Source organism: Hemicordylus capensis, chromosome 6 (genome assembly GCF_027244095.1).
Source record: "Hemicordylus capensis ecotype Gifberg chromosome 6, rHemCap1.1.pri, whole genome shotgun sequence".
Classification (NCBI taxonomy): Eukaryota; Metazoa; Chordata; class Lepidosauria; order Squamata; family Cordylidae; genus Hemicordylus; species Hemicordylus capensis.
In genome coordinates, this window is record NC_069662.1 from 22,026,270 (window position 1) to 22,051,046 (window position 24,777).

At 47.2% G+C, this 24,777-nt stretch overlaps 1 protein-coding gene across 1 annotated transcript; it reads right to left on the bottom strand.

Annotated features, from left to right (window-relative positions):
* Window positions 1-416: 416 nt before the first annotated feature.
* On the bottom strand, window positions 417-24,557 carry NUCB1 (nucleobindin 1). The gene is made up of 13 exons (XM_053265085.1): window positions 24,405-24,557; window positions 23,379-23,505; window positions 19,633-19,740; window positions 18,931-19,063; window positions 16,608-16,711; window positions 13,215-13,400; window positions 13,035-13,125; window positions 11,882-11,940; window positions 10,217-10,309; window positions 6,695-6,784; window positions 3,789-3,959; window positions 2,956-3,070; window positions 417-1,178 (listed from the first exon to the last, which is right to left on the bottom strand). The coding sequence occupies exons 2-13, from the start codon at window positions 23,484-23,486 to the stop codon at window positions 1,060-1,062; spliced, it is 1,377 nt and encodes a 458-aa protein (XP_053121060.1). The 5' UTR covers window positions 23,487-23,505; window positions 24,405-24,557; the 3' UTR covers window positions 417-1,059.
* Window positions 24,558-24,777: the final 220 nt, after the last annotated feature.

Consider the following 24,777-nt stretch of genomic DNA (forward strand, 5'->3'; position numbering starts at 1 on the left):
TTTAAAAATGAACATGAGTACAGGCCTCGTCAAGTGCAGGGTACAGACAGGAGGAAATGGACCACTGCATATATGTGTGCAGATTTGCCTGTGCACACACTGTATACAGACTGTACATGTATTGAACATAATGTGTAAATAGGGCTTTAGAGCAGCTTGGATCTCCAGCTGTGGTTGGACTACAACTTCCATTGTCCCCAGCTGATGGGAGTTGTAGTCCAACTGCATCTGAGGACCCAGGATGGGAACTCCTGCTCTCAAGCACTCATACAAACATCACACCATTTATGGCCAAAGGAGGCAATGATGATAAGAGAGAAAACTTAAGGGGAAGCCACAGTAACAGTGCAAGGAGACGGCCCCATGGGAAGACGTGAGAAAAGCAGCTAGTGGAAAGCCATGCAGAAAAGGGCACAAAGGGGCTAACAGCTTTATTAAATAACAAGAGATCCAAATTATTCCAGAACAAAAGTCAAAATCCAGCAGTTCTCAATGCCTGTTTTGTAGAAAGGTGCAACACTGCAATTCTGTTACAAGGAACTAAACTAGAATAAGGAGAAAGGGGGCACAGGAGTTAATACTGTACTTAAAAGACCAGAACACCACTTGTGTATTACCCACAAACACCCGAGGCCTAGGGCAGCATTATCAGGGAGGGCATGGTGTCAACCCCTCATTTCTTCTCTCCCCCCAACCCCTTCTAAATGGCACACATGCCTCTGCCTCCCTCATTAGAGCCTCTTCAAGAGTTCCCTCAGAGGCTCCGTCTGGTCAGAGAAAAGCACAGAGGGGATTTTTCATAGGCTGTCCCTATCATTCTAGTTTCTCTCTCAGGAGAGGATGGAGAAGAAACAGCAGAGATGGGTTGGGTGTGGGGCTACCCTTAACTTTCATTCCACAGTTTTCTGTATTAGGAGAGATTTCCCAGCCTGCCCCCCTCACCCATTGTCCATGGGCAAGTTTGGATTCAGGTACTCCAATTGCAGGAAGATGAGAACGCTGCCAAGACTCCCTTGTCTCTGCCCCCGTAAGACTTCTCCTAAGCCCCCATCCCTCATGTTATTGGATCTCAACATCCGGATGGCGCTGGGTCTGAAGCGGTTCCACTTGGTTCTGCTGGGGAGGATGCTCTGGCACTCCAGCGGCTTCAGGGTGGGACTCGGGTGGAGGTGCCTGATCTGGAAAGGAGAGAAGAGACGAGTTTCATGCTGATGCCAAATCACCAGCCTCTGTAGAGAACCCAGGAATCCTGCCCCCTAATTTCTCTTCCCCTTCGCCAACCTCTGCCCGCCCTGGCCCACCCCCCCACTGTAATATACTTGTACTCTGTACTTATACTCTGGATTAAAGACTGCCTTCCCCACAGATGCTTCTTTCAGACACTGAGACTGAGCTCCAGTTTGCCTCCACAGGCTGAAGCGCAGCAGGAACACAGACTTCTTGGCTGTGGCACCAATCTTGTGGAAGGCCCTTCTTAGAAAGAGGCCTACTGGGCCTCTTTTGTTTGTAGACTGCTCTGGATTTTTCCCTGAAGAGCAGCATATCAAGATTTAAAAAAGCAAAAAGTGAAAGATAGTGCATGGAACCACGGAGCTGCGGTCCAGCACTGGGGTGGGGGGCTCTTTAAGGGCAGGAGGAGGGTGTACTTAACCCTCCCACCACGTTTACCCCGCCAGCGTGTTAGTTTTGGAAAGCTTTTGGGGCAACGGGATACCTCCCTGCCGCCCCTTCCCCCAGTCATCAGCAAAAGGCTTCAAAAAGCCTTTTGTGCGCACGTCGCAGAGACATGACATACGCGCGCAGAAAAGGCTTTTTGAAGCCTTTTGCCGATGACTGGGGGAAGGGGCGGCAGGGAGGTATCTTGCCACCCCAAAAGCTTTCCAAAACTTACGCACCAGCAGGGGAAACACAGCGGGAGCAGTAAGTACACCCTCCAGGGGCGTAACTACCATTAGGCAAGGGGAGGCGGCTGCCTGGGGGCCCCCACGCCTCAAGGCCCCCCCCCCAGAGGCAAGTCACATGTGAAGGAAGTGAGAGAGAGAGAGAGAGAGAGAGAGAGAGAGAGAGAGAGAGAGAGAGAGAGAGAGAGAGAGAGTGTGTGTGTGTGTGTGTGTGTGTGTGTGTCAGCGAGGGGCCCATTTTAAAATTTTGTCTCTGGGCCCACTCCAGCCTTGTTACGCCCCTGACACCCTCCCTCCACCCTTAAAGAGCCCCCCACCCCAGTGCTGGACCGCCGAACCGCCCTCATTTCCAGACTGGTCCGGAGGCCTTCAGAATGGCCTCCGGACCGGTCTGACGTCCTTGTTTCCATCATTTCTGCTTACAGGGCAATTTAACAATTTGCCATTCAAATAATAAAATATTGAAACAGCAAATCACACTCACACACACACCCAACCAAGAAGAAGAGGAGCAATATGGTAGAAACCAACTGAGATAATATTTCAGAGGCCTGGAAAAAATAAGGTGTCTTTGCTGGGCAACAAAAGGAGAAAGAGTAGGCATCAGGTAAGTTTCCTAAGACAAAGCATTCTGGACATGGGGAGCCACAACCAAAAAGGCCCTCTCTCTAACTGCTACAGGCCTCACCTCAGAAGGAGGGGGAAAACCTGGAGAACGGCCTCCAAAAAGTACTGCAGTAGACCATCAGCTCCATGCGGGAGGCCTTCAATTAAAGCAGGAGTTATCCAAAGTAGACTGGATTGTGGTTGTGGATGATGGGAGTTGTAGTACGACAAAGTCTGGGGACCCACTTTGGAGAACTGTTGCATTACAGCATTTCACCTTTTAAGCGGCTTAAGAGTACATTCAAAGAGGCAGCTCAACTGAATGGGGCATGCACCCAGCTCCTAATCCATATCAGGAGCATTCAGATTTCTGACCTCCAGCACTTCCCCATCAAAACAGACCAGACTCCTCTTTCTTTCCAGAGAGCCCAGGAGTTCTGGCTCTTACCTGCTGGTGCGGCATGAGGTGGCTGGGCTTGGAACTTCAGCTCGCCCCCAGGTCCCGCCTGGGGCACCTGCTCTGGCTGCTGTTGAGCTTTCCTCTGTTCCATCTGGAGCACAACCTGCAGGGCACGGGAAGCTGAGTGGGCTAACACACACGCACATATATACTGCCAGCTCTCCCCCTTCCCATCCACATGACTCAGCAGGAAGTTGGAATGAGGTACACCACCAGCCACAGGGCCTGGTTTAAAGTCTGTGCATTCCGAGGCCCACCCATGGAAAAAGGAGAGGGCTACAGTGTAGTGATAAAGCTCATGCTTTGCATGCAGGAGATCCCCAGGTATGATCCCCACTATCTCCTGCTCCAAGACAGACTTCAGGGAGCAAAGCTGGGGAAAACCTCTGCTTGAGGGCCTAGAGCGCTGCTGCTGATTGGTGTAATCCAGTGGTTCCTATCTTTGGGTCCGCAGATATTGTTGGGTCCCCATTTGGGCTGGGGATGAGGGGAGTTTTAGTTCAACATCATCTGGGGACACAAAGATGGAAGCCCCCAGATCAGGCAATCGTGTTGACAGACGGACAACTGACTCAATAGTCTGACTTGGTATAAGGCAGCAGCTTCACGGGCAAGAGTTGGGAGTGAACCAGCAAGGACTAGAACACAAGATCTTGTCGGAAGTCTGGCACGTTAGGATTGAGTCCCACAGAACATGAATTGGACCAACACAGGACACTCGGGTCCCCATCTTCTCAGGAAGCCAGGGGTCTTAGCTAACAGCTAGGCCAGATTCTAGTCACGTGGATATAGCAGAAGTTGTCCTGTCTAAGGCTCAATACCTGCTGAAGCTCCTTCTTCTGAGCATCCAGTTCCACCTGTCTCTGCTGGAGTTCTTGGTGCTGTTGGCGAAGATGCTCTGCTCGCCGCCCTAACTCCGCCTCCTGAGCTGCCAACTCTGCCTCAAAGCGCTGAAGCTCCGCCTCTGAGTAGACTTGTGTTTCTTCCACAGTCTGTGGGGTGTGGGGAAGGGACACCAAAGAGAAGGGGCTTGTTTAACAAGTCTCATTGCATTAGACTGGCCTATTCAGTGGCCAAACTGTTCAGGGGAATTGCAATAGGACCATACAATGTTTGGAAAAGAGTTTAAGTTACTGCACAAGATACCAAGATGTGGCTAGTAGGAACTTAGTCCCCCATCAAGGAGCAGGATTAGTTCCTTCAAGCTCGTTACTGAACAAAAATGAAAGCCAAGGGACATCTCTGCCTGCCCGCCCAGCAACAGAGATAGCTGAGCAATGGGCAGTAGGAATGGTCAGTCTGCGATACATGTAAAGCCTAAGCCCTATTCAGACATTTTGCTGTATGTGCATTAGGGTGTCTGTACACATGTATATGTTTTTGTGAATGACTGTATATGCATTCATTTTGGTTTGTGGTTTGTAGGGATGTGCCCGAACCAGCTCAGGCAGCCACAGGCGGGGTGAGGGTAGGTTCTTTTAAAAAGCAAGTCCTTACTTGCTCCTCTGATGCCCAACTGCTTTCCTGGGCATGGCGTCTGCTTTCCAAAAGGCTGCGCGCAGATGCAGCCTATGTATGGTGCTGATATGCACATGGCCATGGTAGGGTGGCAGAGGAGCAGGTAAGGACCTGCTTTTCAGAGGAACTGATCCCCACTCCACCAAGCCAGTTTGGTGCCTCCCTAAGGAGGTGGTGAACTGGTGCAGGCCCCTCCCTAGAGGGGTACAGGTCCCTCAAATGCAGGGTACAGATGGGAAGTGTACTGCTGTATTTCCATTCAGCATAACATGGGAATAAGTGTACCTGTGCACAGATCTGTACATGAATGCTGTAGACAGACTGTATGTGTGTTGGACACAGCGTGTTAATAGGGCTCTGAAAGGACTATGAAAAGTTGCGATGTGATTTGTCATGCTTCCTAGGCATGACAAGAAAAAAAGGGAACGTGTTTGATAGAGCAAAATGCAGGCTTATTATGAGTTTTCATATGCTTCTGGTACCAACTTCCCGCATCACTGAAGGCTTTGTAGTTTAGAGGGTATTTTTAATAATTAATGTGTTCTTTAAATGTTATGAGATGCTGACAGCTGATTTCCCTGCTGACACCCTTCTAAAATATTGTAAGTCATAGGAATATAGGAAACTGCCATATACTGAATCACACCATTGGTCTATCTAGCTCAGTATTGTCTTCACAGACTGGCAGCGGCTTCTCCAAGGTTGCAGGCAGGACTCTCTCTCAGCCCTATCTTGGAGAAGCCAGGGAGGGAACTTGAAACCTTCTGCTCTTCCCAGAGCGGCTTCATCCCCTGAGGGGAATATCTTGCAGTGCTCACACATCAAGTCTCCCATTCAGATGCAACCAGGGCAGACCCTGCTTAGCTAAGGGGACAAGTCATGCTTGCTACCACAAGACCAGCTCTCCTCGACAAGTCGCTTAGTGCTGGAATACAACACTATTCCAAGATACCTAGGGCAAAGCAGCTACCACCTCTGTCCATCTTCTAAGAATTTCTGCATTCAATATTGGAGCCCGGAGGAATGGAAAGCAGAGATCTGCTACCAGGAGTCAAATATAAGTCAGCAGGCAGTATCCTGGCTAAGCCAGTCATGACAGAATCCCAATGAAATTAGTGGGCTTTTAGTTAGTCATGGAACACAGGAAGCTGCCTTATTATGGACTATTGGTCCATCCAGCTCAGTATTAACTACATTGATAGGAAGCAACTCTCCAAGGTTACAGGCAGGAGTCTCTCCCTGCCTTACCTGGAGATACCAGATAGTGAACCTGCAATGCTCAGCGTGGTATAGTGGTTAGAGTGCTGGACTAGGACCGGGGAGACCCGAGTTCAAATCCCCATTCAGCCATGAGACTTGCTGGGTGACTCTGGGCCAGTCACTTCTCTTTCAGCCTAACCTACTTCACAGGGTTGTTGTGAGGAGAAACTTAAGTATGTAGTACTCCGCTCTGGGCTCCTTGGAGAAAGAGTGGGATATAAAATGTAACAACCACCACCACCACCACCACCCCCCAGTCAATAACACCTGTCTGACTGTGTAAACAAGAAATAATAATGCTCTTCCACTAAGCTGTCTCCCTATCCCCTAAGGCAGGGGTGGGCAAACCTCACTCTCCAGCGGTTATTGAGCTCCCATCATGATGGGAGATGTAGTTCTACAACAGCTGGAGGGTCAAATTTGCCCACCCCTGCCTTAAGGGGAATATCTTACAGTCCTCACATCTAGTCCCCCATCCAAATGCAAACCAAGGCAGACCCTGCTCAGCAGGAGGTCAATTCTTGCTTGCTACTACTAGACCAGCTCTCCTCCCCAAAACTTGCCCCACTGATTTCAGTGATGCTTAGTCATGACTAACTAGTCTGGATGATGTCCATGGTGTTTTGACCTTCGATCCAACTGAAATGTTTTCCTGACTCAGCATGTTTCCTAATATTCCTGTAATAGGGTGAAAGAATTAGACCAGGATTTTTTTTTTTTTTAAAGGGGGGACCCTGGAGGCAAGGAGCAGGCACTTCAAGACCCAAACACACACAATTTAAGCTTCCGCCACCCCGGCCTCAATGGAATTAGTTTGCCCAAAGTCAAGAGTAAGGGTTGGCTTTGAAGAAACGCTGGATGGGTACCCACTCTCTAGCAACATTCTCTTTTAACCCCTTGGATGGGACATTCAGAATCTAGTTCCCCCACCAGCTTTCCCCTCACGCACCTCCCAGCCATCAGCTTCATTAAATTCCTTCTTCTGGGTCGATTTAAGAAACTCATCCAGGGTCACCAGCCGGTCCTTATTCAGATCCACCTGCGAAAGGATCAGAAGAAAGCATGAAACTCACTGCAAAATCTACCTCCCTCTAACAATAAAACTAATGTTATAACACAATGTAACACATCACAGAATTATAATTGAACAAAACCAAATTATTACCAACCTGACAACAAAACAAACAGTTTATAGACAACACCAAACAGCCTGCAGCACAAGCAACTGCACTCCCCCAAAGGCTTTTCTAAGAAGGGAAGTTTCTATTTGCCTTGGAAGGAGGAAAGAAGCCACACAAAACTTTTATAGCCAACAAAGGAAGCTGCCTTATACCAAGTCAGACTTCCATCTAGCTCAGTATTGACTATACCAGGGGTTTTCAACTTCTGGTACTCCAGATTTGCTGAACTACAACTCCCATCATTCTCAGCCACAATATGTTGTAGCTGGGGATGATGGGAGTTGTAGTCAGCAACATCTGGAGTACTAAATCAGGAACCCCTGGTCTACACTAACAGGTAGCAGTTCCCCAAGCTCTCAGGCAGGAGTCTCATGCTAAGGAATGAATCTGGGACCTTTCTGCATGCAAAGCAGATGCTCTATTACTGAGGTACAGTCCCATCCCTTGAGGGGAATATTTTACAGCACTCACATGTGAGTCACCCATCCAAATGCAAACTAGGGCAAATCCTGCTTAGTAAAGAGGACAATTCATGCTGATTACTACAAGACGAGCTACCCTCCCTTGGGAGGAAATTCCACAAGCTGGTCACCACCACCAAAAAGACCCTGTTTCTAGTAATCAAACGCTTCACTTCAGAAGATGGGAGTACTCGGAGCTGGGGCCCCCAATGATGAACAAAGCATCCAGGCAAATCCAAATAGGGATCGGTGATCTTCTAGGGAAACTGGTCCCAGACAAATGTGAAGCTTTAAAGGTCAAGACCACCCATTTGAACTGGTCAAGTGACAACCAATGCAATTGTTACTGCATGGGCATATGTCCTCCTGTTGATACTTGGGCTGCTACATTCTCGATCAGCTATGTTTCTGAACAGTCTTCAAAGGCAGTCTCATGGAAAGCGCATTACAGCAGTCTACTCTGGACGTTCTCAAGACAGCCATGGCAAGGTTGTATGAGCAACAGCTGGTGAAAACTCAGAAGCCAGATGCATGCGTGTGTGTCTCACAGGAGGGGAGAGGAGGAAATGAGCAAGATTTTCAGTGTAGCCAGAAATAGAGAGTGAGTCACCTATGAATCTCCTGGAGTTCCTCTGCAATCTCAAAGAAAAGGAAGTGTGCAGATCTGCACATTCTTTGAGATAGCCAGCTGTGAGTCCTGTTAACACTTGTGCTGCCATGAGTATGCCAGGGGTGGAAAGTGAGTAGTGGGTGGCGGGGAGAGGACGTAACTTCACCCTGGCCTTTGTGGTCTGCCCTAGATTTTTATGCCAGTTGCTCCCAATTACTGACTAACACTGTATTTTTTATATCTACCTACCTACCCACTGCTTTTCAACAAAAGGTTCTCAAAAAGTGGATTACACAGATATAAATACATAAAATGGCTCCCTGTCCCCAAAGGGCTCACAGTCTAAAAAAGAAACGTAAGACAGACACCAGCAATGGCCACTGGAGGGATGCTGTGCCCATTTCGTGTTAACACAAGAGAAGAACCTCATTTACAAAGAAGAATGCAAGGACTCTTTCTCATTTGGTTCCAAGTTTCTGTGCTCTCCAGTTCCTATCCTCAGCCCCCGACTTCTGGGTTTTTACCAAGCTTCCTTAGACTTTTCAGATGGTGATGAACACCCAAGTCCCAAGTTCAAATCTTGTGCTCTGGAAAAATTTTTGCTCAATGACCTAAAGCCAGTTACCACCTCTAAGCCTCACAGGATTGTTGGGAAGGGTGTGTGTGGGGGTGTGTGGTTGGGGGACTGACCATGCATGCCACCCTGGGCTCCTTTAAAGATAGATAGGAGGCCGATTCACAAAATCATTACATAGGGTAGGACAAGGGGACTACCTAAGCTCGAGAACTATGCATGCTCCTGTCTGGTGAGAGTAAGACGTAAGGTAGGAGTGGGAGGAAACCATCATGTGCGAGGCTCACGCTGGGCAAGAGGGTTTTCCTTCTTTCCTCATTAAACAGCTGCCAGGTAGGACAGAGCCCTCCTATCCAGCGCAAGCCTTGTACATGGTCACTTTCCCCACCTCCTCCCTTGCTTTTCACTCTCATGGGATCACAAGATAGAATCAGGCACTTGCTGGCCATGAGAATTAGTCTACTGGCTCACAACCAGACCAATGAACCACATGCGCAAGTAAGAGCTGCACCTTCAAGGAAACCAGGTTGCTGGGCAAAATCCTGAAGTTGTGCTCATGCACAGACATCCTCGCAATGCGAATGGGCAGAGGAAGAGGTTTCGTAGCAAGCAGGAGGCAACCACAGGTTGCACACCTGGCCGTGCAAGCACAAGGATGTGAGCACTAGTGCAACCGTAGTTTGGAACACAAGCTCCCACCACAGTGCAGCTATCCAGCGCAATGTCCTTGTGCTCACACAGCACGACTCCCCAAGCACTTGGTTCATCTGGAGGTCAGCCAGTGATATTCCCCAGCGTCACTGTAGAATTATTCATAATTTTGTTTTCCTTTAAAGATTACGTGATATTCCAAGCTGTGCCGAGTCGCACTAGCAAGGACAGTGGAATAGGAATGCAGAGAGATTCCAAAAAAATGAAGAATTAAAAAATAAATTTTGAAATAAGGATTTTAAAAGCAGCAACATTTATATGGCTGTTGCATATATAATTTTGATATATGATCTCTTTCCCTGCCCGCCTCTGCTCTTGCGGCTCTGGCCAAGTGGAGACCAGTACACATTCAATTTTACATTGTGATTTTTTTAAGGAAGCCCGCTTGAGATTAATCTCTCCCTTACTGTCTAAGTTTTTAGGACACGGATGATTTTTATTTGAAGTTTTTATTACTTAACCCAGATGAAAACATTATTAATATAGTGGCCAGGTTTTGTTTTATAATCTGCAAAACTCAATCTGATCTTTAGCAATGCATTTCATAAGTAGTTTATATATTTCTCTCCTTTTTAAATTTTATTTACTTGATGCATTGTTTGTATTTCTTGTATATTGGTCTATGACCGTAATAAAGTTCTGTTCTGTTCTATATGAATTTTTTTCCAAACAGACCTTTATTATTACCAGCATTATTAGCCCCCTACTGCAGACACTGCATTGGCCACAAGACCTGTGGGAATGCAGACTGACAGAGGAGACCCCACAACTCACAGTCTACACATCAGCTCTCTGGAACCTTCCACTACTCTCAGCCTTCAAAGCTAAACAGGCAACTCCACCTGCACCCTGCGGAAAATCCTCCCCAACCTGCTCAGACAACGGGGTTACTAGTGGTGAGTGCCAGCCCCAGCAACACAGCCCATTCACTCACATTTCTCATGACATGCTCCCGCATGCGCAGCCGCTCCTCTTCCATTTCTAGCATATCGTCTTCCTCGTTGCGGGGATCGTACACCTTCTCCAGCTGCAAGGTGGGGACAAGGGCAGGGTCAAAGCCTGAGAAGCTTCCTTACTCATTCCCTTCCCTAACCCCCTTCAGGGTTGGTAGGGCAGAGGAGGCTCTGCATCTGACCACAACAGAAACCCAGCAGGGGCAAACCGTCTGCCTCTCAAGACAGAGCACAAGCACGGAGAGGAGAGCTGGTCTTGTGGTAGCAAGCATGACCTGTCCCCTTAGCTAAGCAGGGTCCACCCTGGTGGCATTCGAATGGGAGACTACATGCGTGAGCCCTGTAAGATATTCCCCTTTACTAACTGCGGGCCCGAGAAACTGTGCACGAAGAATGTACATGGTCCATGACTCCAAAAACGTTGAAAAACACTGGTCTATACCAGGCCTACTCAATGTAGGCCCCCCCAGCTGTTTTTTTGGACTACAACTCCCATAATTCCTAGTCCCAGTGGCCAATAGCCAGGGATTATGGAAGTTGTAGGCCAACATCTGCAGGAGAGTCGAAGATGAGCAGCCCCGGTCTACACAGACTGGCAGCAGCTTCTCCAAGGTTGCAAGCAGGAGTCTGTTGCAAGCTTCTCCAAGGTTGCAAGCAAGATGCCTCAAGTAGGAAGGCATGCTCTCACCTCTTGCTTGTGGGCTTCTCAGAAGTATATGGTGAGCCACTGTGTGAAACATGATGCTGGGATAGACAGGCCATAGGTATGATCCAGCAAGGCTGTTCTTATGTTCTTAACTGACTGCCAGCAAGAGCTAATCAGGCCCAACAGAGCTCATACCTGTATAATTGTCTCTCCAGCTACTCAGTCCTACAGCTTGTACTGTTATAGCTTATCCCCACAGCTTTAATCTTAATTTTAATTAACTTTATAGCCTCTCATAGATCTAAGTTTTATAGCAACCTTTCCTTAATATTTTTTAATATTATAGTATAGAGTCATCACTCTAATTTATTTTTATTTTAATCACCTCTCCACCTTTTAACCTTATAGCTTTAGGCATAGACTGCTTGTAATGCTACAGCTGTTAATTTCACAGTCCCTATGATTTTACACCTTATGCTGGTCAAAGACCGAAATAAAAATATAGCTCGATTATTTAGATACAGAGGAGCATTCAGTCACACACTACTTGCAGATCAAAGTGGTACAGCCCAGATCAGCGTTCCCCGGATGTTGATGACTACAACTCCCAGCATCCCCAGCTGCAATGGTCTTTGGCTAGGGATTATGAGAGCTGTAGTCAACAACATCTGGGAATCCCTGTTTTAGGGAACACTGGCTGGTTCAACTGATCAGAAATAGGATGGAAGATGGGTCCTACCCAAGTTTGGGAGCTGTGCATGCTCCCATTTTCTGATCGTGTGAGAGTAAAAAAGCAAAGGAGGAGGGGGAGGAAGTGGAGCTCTCCTACCCAGCGCAAGCCTCACACACAATCATGTCTTCCCCACTCCTTCCTTGCTTTTTTACTTGCACACCAGCAGGAGACAGCAGCACACGCAGCTCCGAGACTTGGGTAGGACGCCTCTCCTACCCTATTTCTGATCGATTTACCACCTCCGGGAGAAGTAGCCCAAGTAATTACCTCCTTAGTGAAGAGAGCCTCTAACTCCTGCTCATCTAGCACCCCATCACTATTGGTGTCTGAAAGAAGAAGGAGTTGCATCAGAGAAGCAGCCATTAATGCATTAGGCAACCCACTCTCTCTTGGCCTCAATCCCCAACTTTAGTACTTTTATTTATTTTTTATATTTGTACACGGCCCCAAACTCATATCTCTGGGTGCTTTACAACATTAAAACAGTTTAAAACTACTATTCTATTTAAAAAGCTTGGGTGAATAAATGCCTCTTGAGTCTTTTCAAAAAGCTATCAGAGATGGGCAAGCCCCTATTTGAGCAGGGAGCATATTCCAAAGCCTCACGGTGACAACAGAGAAGGCCCGTCCCCGAGTACCCACCAGATGGTGGCAACTTGAGATAGACCTCTCCAGCGGGGCTCATAGTGAAGACGACATTCCTTTAAAAACCCTGGGCCTAAGCTGTTTCGAGCTTTATAGGCTATAGCCAGCACTTTGTATTTTGCTCAGAAACATATTGGTAGCCAGAATACTGTATTTACCTGAATCCAGGACTACTCCCTCCACCCCTGCTAAATTATTTGGAGTTAGAAATTGGGGGTGGGGGGTTGTCAAAATTCAGAGCCCTGTTCTTTTTGAGTAAAGTAAAGTTGTGCCGTCAAGTCGGTGTTGACTCCTGGAGACCACAGCGCCATGTGGTTTTTCTTTGGTAGAGTACAGGAAGGGTTTACCGTTGCCATCTCCCACGCAGTATGAGATAATGCTTTTCAGCACCTTTGTATAGTGCTGCTGCCCGATATAGGTGTTTCCCGTAGTCTGGGAAACACTCCAGTGGGGATTCAAACCAGCAACCTCTTGCTCTCTAGGCTTCCTACTTCCCCACTGTGCCATTAGGTGGCTACATACATTAGGTCACTTTAGGTGAGTACATACAGGTATAACCTGTATTTAACCTCTATTTTTTAAGGGGGTAGTCTTAAATTCAGAGTCATCTTCGACTCGGGTAAATACGGGTAGCTTTTTTAATATAGGAGTAACGTGGTCTCTTTGAGACTGAGCCTGGCTGCTGCGTTTTGCACCAATTGCAGTTTCCGGACTACGTACAAAGGCATTGTAGTTGGTCCTAATAAAAAGGTAGTGCCCAATTTGGGCTCCTTACCGTGTAATTTGAAGAACGTCTTGGGGTTGAACTCATTGGGGTCCAGCCCATCCGTCTCCTGCCAGACCTCCTTGAGCTGATCGCGGCTGCCCTGCAGGGGGTTACACGTGAGTTGGTCAGGATGAGCAGAAGGAGAATTCCCCACTCTCCGCCCTAGACTCCAAAGAGAGGTTCCCCTACCGGCACGTTGACTTTGGGGTGCTCCTTGTGTTTCTTCTTCAGCTCCTCAAAACGCGCTTCCTCCTCACGGCGCTTCTCCTCGTCCAGAGACTTCAGATATTCCCGCCGCTCATGCTCCTTCATCATCTCGTAGCGCTTGAACTCCTCGTGGTAAGCAGCGTCGTAGTTCTCCAGATCTTTTGTAGCCTGCGAGGTGAAGTGAAAGAGGGAGATGTCACCGGTGACTCTAACCCCCTTTGTCCTAACCCATATAACTCTCACTCACAAGGAATCCTGACAACAAGCTCTTTGGTTCAGGTTTGTCTGCTTGGTTGCACTAGGAATATAGGAAGCTGCCTTATACAGAGTCAGACCATTGGTCCATCTAGCAGAGCTTGATATTGTCTTCAGAGTTTACCGAGCTAACTGGCATCAGCTCGCCAAGGTCTCAGGCAGGAGTCTCTCTCAGCCCTCCCCAGATGCTGCCACGGACTGAACCCGGAAACTTCTGCATGCAAAGCAGATGCTCTACCACTGATTTATGGCCCCCAGACATCAACTCTCGAGGTAGACCGATTCAATGAGGGTGGCTGTAACATGACAGTTAAGAGACCAAGTTATGAATCAGGGAGTTCTTGGTTCAAATCTCACTCCCACCACAAACTCACTAAGCAGCCTTCCTTTGTCAAGCCACACACTCGCAGCCTCCCACCCTCTCCATCTGTAATCTTTATTTATTAGGTTTGTACACCGCCCCAAACTTCCACCTCTGGGCAGTTGACAGCATATGGGGATAACAAAGGTGGACTTCGCTATACGCGTTATCCCTATTTGTGGTTCTGCATATTTGCGAGTGTCTAATTGACACCTGACCTCATTATCCGTGGATACAAAAGGGTTAAAACACAAGTATGCCCAGTTGCTAGATGGCCAAATCCCCCATTTTCCCCATTAAAAATCATGGGGGGGAAATGCATTTTGTCAATAGGAGCCATTTTGTGACTCATTTGTTTTAATTAAAAAAAAAAAAAGCATTTTGCCCCATGATTTTTCATGGGAAAATGGGGGATTTGTGATTGGGGGCATTCTTGGACAGCAGGACACCTGCGGAGCAAGAGAAAAGTGTGCCGTCAAGTTGATTTCGACTCCTGGTACCCACAGAGCCCTGTGGTCTTCTTCACCACTAGCTGGGTGACTCTGGGCCAGTCACTTCTCTCTCAGCCTAACCTACTCCACAGGGTTGTTGTGAAAGAGAAACTCGAGTATGTAGTACACCGCTCTGGGCTCCTTGGAGAAAGAACGGGATATAAATGTAATAATAATAATAATAATAATAATAATAATTTTGGTGGAATACAGGAGAGACACTTTATTTGCCTTTTCCCCGTGTTTTTTGCCCTTTTTGCCAGCCTCCACGAACCTAACCTCCTCATTCCCCTTGACTGGGAATGCCCTGATATCTGCAGCTCCCCCACAAACAGAACACCTGTGGATAGCCAGCATAGCGTTAGAGTGTTGGACTAGGACCAGGAAGACTCAAATTCAAATCCCCATTCAACCATGAAACTCAGCGGGTGACTCTGGGCCAGTCATGTGTCTCTCAGCCTAACCTACCTCACAGAGTTGTTGTGAGGATAAAAATAAGCATGAAGACTGCTCTGAGCTCCTCTGAGGAAGAGCGGGATATAAATGTAAAAATAAAAAAATAAAGAGACAAGAAGGTTCGCCTGTATGCGTGGTTATCCCCAGCATATAGAGATAATATGGGGTAATACTGACCTACCTGACAGGGTTGGTCTTACAAGAAGATAGTGTATATAAAGTGCTTTGAACGTTTACAGAGTGCTATAGAAATGCTTATTTACAAGCCGCATAGAAGGGAAAATTGGTGGAATTTGCCCTTCTATGCAATTCCAATAATAATAATAATAGTACAGGATGACCTTGTTATTCGTGAACTCAGCATAAACGGTTTCGCATATCTGCGTTTGGGTAAAAGGTACCTGACCTCTGTATAAGTAGGGGAAAGTCAGCAAAAGAAAGGGTTAAGTCAGTGTATCCACAGATTGGGGGTGGCCAGAAATGACCTACAAGGTCATTTCCAGCTACCATTTTGTGTTCAGGGGCTGTTTTGTGGCTCCTTTTCAAAGAAAATGTAAAAAAAAACACCCTAATTTTTCTCAAATAAAATGGCAGATTTAAATCATTTGGGGGGCATTGCTGCAAGGGTGGGGATGCGAGGAGTATGGTAGGGCACTTTATTTGGGTTTTTTTTTTCCATGGTTTTTGCCCGCTGTTTGCATTTTCCAATGCTTTTCGGAACCTAACCCCTGTGATCCCATTCACTTAATGCCTCGGTATTCACGGTTTTGGTATCTGCAGCAGTAGCTCAGAACAGAACCCCCATGAATACAGAGGTTCTCCTGTAGGAGTTAAAATCTGCATAAATATGTGCATGAGCAAAAAAAACCCCTACAAACACAATAAACGGCAGCATCCAGACTAAGTTACTCAAGTCTAGGTTAGTGATGTGCACGGAACCACACCTCCACGGTCCGGCACTGAGGAGGGGAACTCTTTAAGGGCGGGGGAGGGTGTACTTACCCCTCCCGCCGTTTCCCTCCCTCCAGCGCTCCCAGTTTTTAAAGCATTTGGGCGGCAAGTTACCCCCCTGCCGCCCCTTCCCCCGTTCCTCGGCTAAAAGCAACGCACGGGATGCACGGATGTGACGCGTGCGTGCAGTCCACCTTTTGAAGCTTTTAGCCGAGGAATGCCACCCAAATGCCTTAAAAACCAGAAGCACTGGAGGGGGGAAGGCGGTGGGAGGGGCAAGTACACCCTGACCCACCCTTAAAGGTCCACACACACCCCCGGCGTCGAACCGCCAAACTGGGCCCAGGTCTGGACCGGTCCAGAGGCCCTTAGAATGGGCCCCGGAGCAGTCTGTGCACATCCCTAGTCTAGGTCACTTGGCTGACATCCAGACTAAATTAAATTACTAAATTAAATCACAAACAGTCCTATTGAAATTAAGTAGTCCTTTGGAGCAAGGCTGCTCTACTTCAGCCCTCCTGCAGATGTTGGATTACAATTCCCATCATACCCCACTACTGGCCACTGTGGCTGGGGAAAATGGGAGTTGCCGTCCAACAGCATTTGGAACCGTGGGTGCAGACAACACACAGCTAGGGGGAGCAAGAGTCTGAGTCCATAGAAGACAGCTCCATCGGCTCAACACAGAGCCTTCCTAGGAAGCAAAAGTGCAATTTTACGTTCAGCAGCCAAGTCTCTGCTTGCACATTTACTGAATAAGCAAATCCACAGGAGTGCCCTGTCAGAGGCCGACAAAACAGCCTCATTAATTTTTCAGACTGGAAGAGGCAAGCAAACAACAACAACAAAAATCAGACGTACGGCTTGAATGAGCAACTCCAAATCTTTGGCTTCAAACGTATGCTGGTTTTGAGGGTCCAGGTGCTCAAACTGCTTCAGTAATGCCAGGTGATCGACCTGTACATCTGGGGACACAGAAAAGTGAGAGGGTTAAGAATGTCGGTTTCATTCTGGAACCTTAAGCAGGTCATGGAAGATCTGAGTTACATCAGTGCCTATTGGCCACGTAACAGCTTTTCAAAAAATGGACCTTCCATATTCAGAGGCAGTATACCTCAGATCACCAGATTCTGAGGACAGTAACTAAGGATGGCTGTCTTTTTAAGATGTATTCCTGGACTTTGGAATGTGCTCCCTGTTGAAATAAGAGCCTCCTCATCTCTGGCAACTTTTAAAAAGGCACAGAAGACACATTTATTCACCCAGGCTTTTACTTAGATTTATAGTTTTAATTTTTAATACTGGGTTTTAAATGATTTTAATGGTTGATTTCATTCATTCATTCAATTTCTATACCGCCCTTCCAAAAATGGCTCAGGGTGGTTTACACAGAAATAAACGAATAAATAAGATAAACAAAATGGATCCCTGTCCCCAAAGGGCTCACAATCTAAAATTTGATGTTTAAAATGATTTTAATTGTAAACCGCCCAGAGACATAAGTTTTGAGTGGTACAGAAATATTTCAAATAAATAAAGATTTCCAATATTTATACTCCACTTTTCTATAAAAAAATATACTTAAGGCAGCCAAACTGAAGTAAAAGAATATTCAGTAATATAAGAATGCACACTTTCAGCACAACCTCCTCATTGCCAAACCTTGTAACTAAGCCTAAATATGTGAGACTGAAATAACCACATATCCTTCCCTTGTTAACCCCTGCTTTCATTCACCTCCCCTTCCTCTGTTCTCCTCCCCCTGTCTGTTGTAGATTGTAAGCCCCTTGGAGCAGGGACCTGTCCTCTTATTCTCTGTCAAGTGCCATGTACATAGATGTTGCTATTCATTCCTAAAATCAAGTAAAATAGCAACAAAAGAAGTAAAAACCAGCAGTACTCAGAGAAAGACCATTGAAACAAAACAGTCGTTCCTACCCTCCAAAAAGTGAGCTGTGATGAGTTCAGATGTATTTCTTTTGGGAGGCTGTTCCAAATTCTGGATGCCACCACCAAAAAAAATTCTGGGTGCTCCTTCTCTTTTACCCAGTTGCCATACACCTTAAACTGGAAAGGTTCAAAGGGCCTCAGAAGTGGAATGCATACCTGGGCAAGTTCACATGTGAGGAGATTCTTAAAAGCAGGGCTCAACAATTCCCAGGCACCAGCTCACCATGGCACCTGGAAATGTAAGCATGGCGCCCAAGCCAGGTAATGGGTGGACTCAACCAGGAGGAAGAGGAGGAGGGAGCAAGCACACAAGGCAGGGAGTCCCCCCCCCTGCAGTGGAAGGACCAGGGAGACCCAAGTTCAAATCCCCATTCAATCCCCATTCAGCCATGATACTTGCTGGGTAACTCTGGGCCAGTCACTTCTCTCTCAGCCTAACCTACTTCACAGGGTTGTTCTGAAAGAGAAAATCAAGTATGTAGTACACTGCTCTGGGCTCCTTGGAGGAAAAGTGGGATATAAAATGTAGATGATGATGATGATGATGATGAATTCCTGGGGGTAAGCGTTAAGTCCACCCCTACACCCCCATAGAGCAAAGGGCATTCCAGCTTCTAAATTTGGGGGCTGGCTCCTAGAGCAAAAGAAAAATTGTCAAGGTCTGTCTTAACATTGTCTGTCTGGTTCCCAATTGCTTAGGGCTTTAAAAGGTCAAAACTACTGCCTTGAATTGAACTTGAAAACAAACTGGTAAGCAATTTAAGTTCTACTGTTACTACTATGATTCATAGCAGTATATACTACTACTGCTGCTGCTGTGTTGGGGGGGTTGGATAAGGACAGTTGCTCTCCCCCGCTATATACAAGAGAGAATCACCACTTTAAAAAAGGTGTCTCTTTAGCTATTAAAACTCTGCTAACTAAGCAAACATTAAAGGATGAGAGTGATCTGATCTGACCCGACTCTACTCAAAGCCCTTCAACCGCATTTTGTACCATCTGAAGTTAGGAACGTCAATATTGTTTTAAAAGAGATATCTGTTTTAATAACTAAAAGCATGTACTTTAATCATTTCAATGTTTTAAAAGGACGGGAAGAGGGAGGGAGGCAGGCAGTGAGCTTAAGAGAAAGAGTGTAAGCAGCTGGAGGGCTTCTAGGACCCTGTGGGGAACCTGCAGAGAGAGTGGCCTAGTCAACCTGGGCACCCTCAAATCCACTCCTGTCCCAGTTCACCTTGTTCTACGGTGGCATCCATCTTGGCCTTCAGAAGCATCCGGAGCCGGGATACTTCCTGCCGCTTCAGCTCATCGAGCTTGGTGCGGACATGGTGGCTGACAAAGTCCAGCTCTTTACTGAGCTTTCCACTCTGAAAGAGGCGAGAGGAAAAGATGGCAGAGGCTATTACAGGTGTGCACACTTCCAACACTTTGCTTTAAGCCAGCCACAACCAATAAGAATTGCCGCTTGCTCAGCAGGAGAGAGCTCTCCTATCCATGGTCATGGGCATCTCCCACAACCACCCGATACTTGCACCCAAGGAAGCAATGGTATATTGGGGGGCCCCCATCAGGGATGAAAGATGGGCCATAGATGGCTAGATAAATTAAGCAGTCTGGCTGTTTTGGGGTTCTGGTTTTGTTCTGGCCACCTACAGAAATCCAAATTCTTAGGATGCAGGTCAAAGTAGAGAATCTGTCCCCTACTTTGGGAAGGGGGCATAGCTCACTGGTAGAGCACCTGCTTTGCATGCAGAAGGTCCCAACTTCAACCCCCGGCATCTCCACATAGGGCTGGGAAAGACTCCTGCTTGGAATGCTGCTGCCAGCCAGTGTAAAAAATACTGAGCTGGGCAGAGCAATGGTATAAGGCACTGTGTTCCTATGCCCCCTGCTAGCAGACAGAATTCCACACAGCCTTGCGTGGATCCGAGTTCACCTTGATGTCATCAGCATTGGCCGCTTGGAGCTTCTCCCGGAAGTGCCCATCTGTTTCCAACACATTGATCACTTCCTGAAGGTAACGGTGGTAATAGAGGCCTGTGTCCTGCATGAGAGGGGAAACAGTGCGTTACACCAATAGCACCCCATCTAGGAAGGGGCCACAGCTCAGTGGAAAAGAGCACGCTTTGCATATGGAAGGCTCTCGGGTTCAGTCTGTGGCACTTTGAGAGATCTTGGACAGCAGAGCTGGGAAAGACCTTTGCCTTAGACTCGAGAAAGCCACCACCAGTCAGGTTAGATATTACTAGTCCAGATCGACCAAAGGTCCCACCCAATACAACGCAGCTTCATGTGTTCAAACCCCACCCTTTTTACTTGGCCCTTGACATCTCCTTTTAATTATTATTTTTGTTATTTTTGTTTACACAGTCAGACAAGTGTTATTGTTTTATCCAGACATCGAGTCCTTCCCAAGGACCTGGGATGCCAGAATTTTATTATCAATATTGTTGCTGTTATTATTAGATATTGTTGCAAAATCTAGGCTGTTCCCAGTAAAGTTGCTTTTTGTAATTGGCTGATGGTGATTTCTGTGGCCCCTATGGTGTTGAGGTGCTCTTCAAGGTGTTTCGGAATTGCACCTAGGGTGCCAATTACTACTGGGATTATTTTGATCTTCTTCTGCCACAGCCTTTCAATTGCAATTTGTAGACTGAATTCTTATTACTACTACTACTTATTACTACTACTACTAAATTTATATAGCGCCTGACTCCAAAGGTTCTAGGCGGTTCACAAAAATAATCCTTTTAATCCTCATTCCCAGCTTTTCAGTATGTGTAAGACCATCTGCCCACCCTTTTCTCTCCCTACTCTTGTCTACTCACCCCTCTTATTTTTCCACCATTTTGGATTGCAAGCTCCTTAAGAGCAGAGACCTGCCTTTTAGACTGCAAGTCCTTTGAGGACCAAGAACCTTCTTCTCCTTATTAATCTTTTTCTATGCAAGCCACTTTGAGAACTTTTTTCCTAAAAAGCAGTATATTATTAACAACAACCCTAAAAGCTGCCATGCGCACCAATGACACCAGGCAAATATATTGATAAACTGTTGTGAGTTTGGGGTTATCAGCTGCTAGCTATTCTTTTGTAAGTTAATCACTGGGCAATGGACGAAGAAGCCCACTACTATGAATATTTATATACCACCTTTCAGCAAAGCTTAAAGCAGGGTTTCTCAACGTGTGGGTCTCCAGATGTTATTGGACTTCAACTCCCATAATCCCCAGCCCCAGTGGCCTTTGGTTGGGAATTCTGGGAGTTGAAGTCCAATTTCATCTGGGGACCCACACGTTGAGAATCTCTGGCTTAAAGCCTTTTACATAGAAAAATAGACAGTTTCCTGTCCCACAATCTAAAAAGAAAGGTACGGCAGACACCAGCAACAGACACTGGAGAGATGCTGGGCTGGGTTTGGATAGGGCCAGTTGCTCTCCCCTTGCTAAATATGGAGAGAGTTGCCACTTTAAAAGCTGGCTCTTTAGAAGCCCAGTCAGCAAGCCCAGAGGATGCTCTGCTAATAATTTCAACTAATCCGAAGGGGTGTCAGCATGATAGCTCTGGCAAAAAGCACAGAGGGCCCACCTGAAAGGAGGGGCCAACAGTGACATCAGTGAAATGTTTCCCACCATCCCCGGCAAGGTGTGCAAGCTAAGCCACAGCTTAAGAGAGGAGACAAGCTGCTAGGGGCAAATGAAAGGATTTCAGGAGAGAGGCCTGGAATGGAGTAGCCAAGCCCGAAAGCTGCCGCGTTCCAGGATGCAGAGTTTAGCCCCTCCAATGTAACTGGCTGACAACTTCCATGAATGACCTGCTACTTTCCCTCTCCATCAAATACACATCTCGTACATTTGTGTAAAGAAACCCAAACATCCCAAAGACACAATGTCAGCCTGCAGTGCCTCTCCCGCCAAAGGAAACCAGAACTCAAGGCACACTGTGAGCTTCTGGAACTTCTCACCGCTCAGGGAAGTGGGGCGCTCAGAGACAGCATAACACTACGTTCATTTGCCTGCTATCTACAGCTGGTTGCCAAGCTGACACGTGCTGCTGGAGGAGTTTATAACCTACGTGTTACAGGACCCTGAGAAAAAACAATGCTATAATAAAAGAAAGCTGGCATAACCCAGCTGACAGAACTGGATAGAGATCGACACTGTGAGGTGGACATGATCTTAAAAACACACTAAGCGTGATGAGAAATCCTGTAAGGGTTTAGCAGAAGAATCGTAGCTCAGTGGAAAGGCACAGGCTTTGCATGCAGAAGGTCCCAGTTTCCATCCCTGGCGTCTGCAGGGAGAGCTGGAAAATAACCCCCGAAACCTTGCGGGGATGCTGCTAGTCAGTGTAAGCAATACTGAGCTAGATGGACCAATGGTGTGACTTGGTAAGAGGCAGTTTCCTGTGTTTAGGGGAAGGGCCCATAGCTCATGTTGCTCATAGCTCGTGTTGAAGGTGCCAGGTTCAAACACAGGCATCTCCAGACGGAGATGGGAAGACCCTTGTTTGATATCCTAGAGCAGGGGTCCCCAATCTGTGGTACTCTAGATATTGCTGAACTACAACTTCCACTGTCCCCAGCTATAAATTACTGTGGCAGGGAATGATGGGAGTTGTAGTTCAACAATATCTAGAGCACCACAGATTGGGAACCCCTGTCCTAGAGAAACACTGCCAGTCAGTGTAAGCAATACTGAACTAGATGGACCAATGGTCTGACTTGGTACAGTCATGCCTCACCAACTGTGGTCCCTCTAATTTTTTCATCCCTGTGAGAATGAGTTTAGTTCTGGGCGGCAGTATCAAGGCACTGTGTGCGCACGTGCATTCAGTGGGGCCTTCCTAATTCAACCTGAGCAGGATCTAAAATTAACTGAGTGGAAACATCAGAAAACTTGTGAGTGTACACATATCTTAGAGGGAACAGTGCTCACCAACCACGGTTTTACCAACCACGGGTTTAAGTATCCATGAATGGGAAATTGTGACTGGTCTTGCCAACCATGATCCAAGTACCTATGGTTGGCAAGGCATTTATGTGATTGGGGGCGTTCAATCTGCTCATTCCTCTTCCAATCACAGTTCCCCTAACCCCCTTTCCCATTCATTCCTTTGTCTCACCAACCATGAATTTGCCAACCACGGAGTTTTGTGGGAACATAACCCTAGTGGTTGGCAAGGGATTACTGTATACGGCAGCTTCCTATGTCTAAGAACAAGAGGCCTCACTTCCTCCATTTCCTCCCCCACACAACAAAAACAACAGATTCTGACCAATGCTGGATCTGTCGTCACTGTAGCACTGTGGTGGGAAAAGTCGGAGCAAGTGAAGTCATGCAACGCTTAAAGCCAAAGAGGAGCCATTTCAGAAGCTGGATCTAGCATGCAGAGAGCTGTCCAAAGGGCAATGTTATTTATAGAGAGCCAGAGTGGTGTAGTGATTAGAGTGCTGGACTAGGAGTGGGGAGACCCGAGTTCAAATCCCCATTCAGCCATGAAACGAGCTGGGTGACTCTGGGCCAGTCATTTCTCTCTCAGCCTAACCTACTTCACAGGGTTGTTGTGAAAGAGAAACTCAAGTATTTAGTACACTGCTCTGGGCTCCTTGGAGGAAGAGCAGGATAGAAATGTAATAATAATAATAATAGAGCATTGCACAAGGGGGGCAAGCATAACACTTACTGGTGCCTCTGGGGGAGTCTCTGCCTCTTGCGTCTCCTTGGGCCGTTCAATGGGCACGCAAGTTGCCAGGCCCAGAAGAGCTGTGCTCACGAGCCACGTTAGATGCATCGTCCCGTGTACCTGCCACCTGTAAAAAGAACATAAGGGCTGGAAAAGAGCTGGATTTCTGCTTGGAACCTATTTAATGTGGAATGGATATAAACCAGATCCCAGCTGAAGAGGAAACAGACATGGAGGACAGGAATATCCAAAGTGGGTACCTAAGCATAGGGCTAGGGAGATTTGGAAGACAGGAACTGCTATTTTAGCATAGCAGGAGGAAGCAAGAATGGTGAAGAGATCTCCCTTCAAAGATGTGAAAAGAGTGGAATTTTCCCCACCTCAAATAAGGTGAAAGTGAAAGTCTAAGCATCAAGACGTTCCCCAAGGAGGGAGTAAGGATAAGTCTTAAACCTACAGCTTGGGACTGATCAATGTAACACATTGCCAATGCCAAGGTTCAGCACACTGTCAGAAAATAATAAAGCACCAGATGCTTTTGAGCATGGATAGAGTAGCTGCACGCTCGCTCTCTCTGTCCTTAGACTCTCCACCCCCACCCCAGTTAGGGGGCTAGATTTCCCAATCAGAGAGAGTGCAGCCATCAAAAAAACCGAGTCCCAGCACCTATCATCACTTGATAGGTGCTGGGATAGGTGCTATTAAGCCTTTGCTGGTCATAGACTATAATAGAAAACTTGACAAGCCCAAACCCATCAATACTGGTCACCCTAGTACTGCATGTCTATAAAGAGTGGGGCAGGGTGGAGATGGTAAAAGAAGGGGTCTTAAAATTAAGTGGGAAGGCTTGCCCCTTAATCTCAGAGACGCAAGGAAAGCTTGCTTAGCAGTGAGCAAAATGTACTCTACACATGCTCAGAGGACCCCATCTACCTCCTTTACATGCCGCAGGACTGTAAGCCGTGGCACTACAGCGATGTCGGGGGTTTAGCCCTAGTCCTGTCACAAGGTCCGGGGCTGACCCACCTGCGTTCCAAGGAGTCTGTAACCGAACGTTCCACCACCTTCGCTGCCCTGCTGGCCACTTCCTCTCTCCCTTTCCAAGCACCACCCCTATATCTGCATACCAAGCCCCGCCTCTTCGCCTCCAGTCTCGCACTTGCGCTACGCCACCTTCCCGCTGTTACGTGCGGCGCCGCATCTGCGTCATGCCCTGGATTCCAGCCTCGTTTGCATAGGGGGGTCCCGCCCCTCTTCCTCGCCATATTCGTAACTGCGTAGGGGGTCCCGCCCCCTCCCTCCCTACTTTTGGGCCCCGCCCCCGTTCTCTCGCTTTACTTTCTAGAGTTTTCGTGTTGAACTTGAAGAGGAGATTGTGGAGAAGAGCGAACGGAGAAGA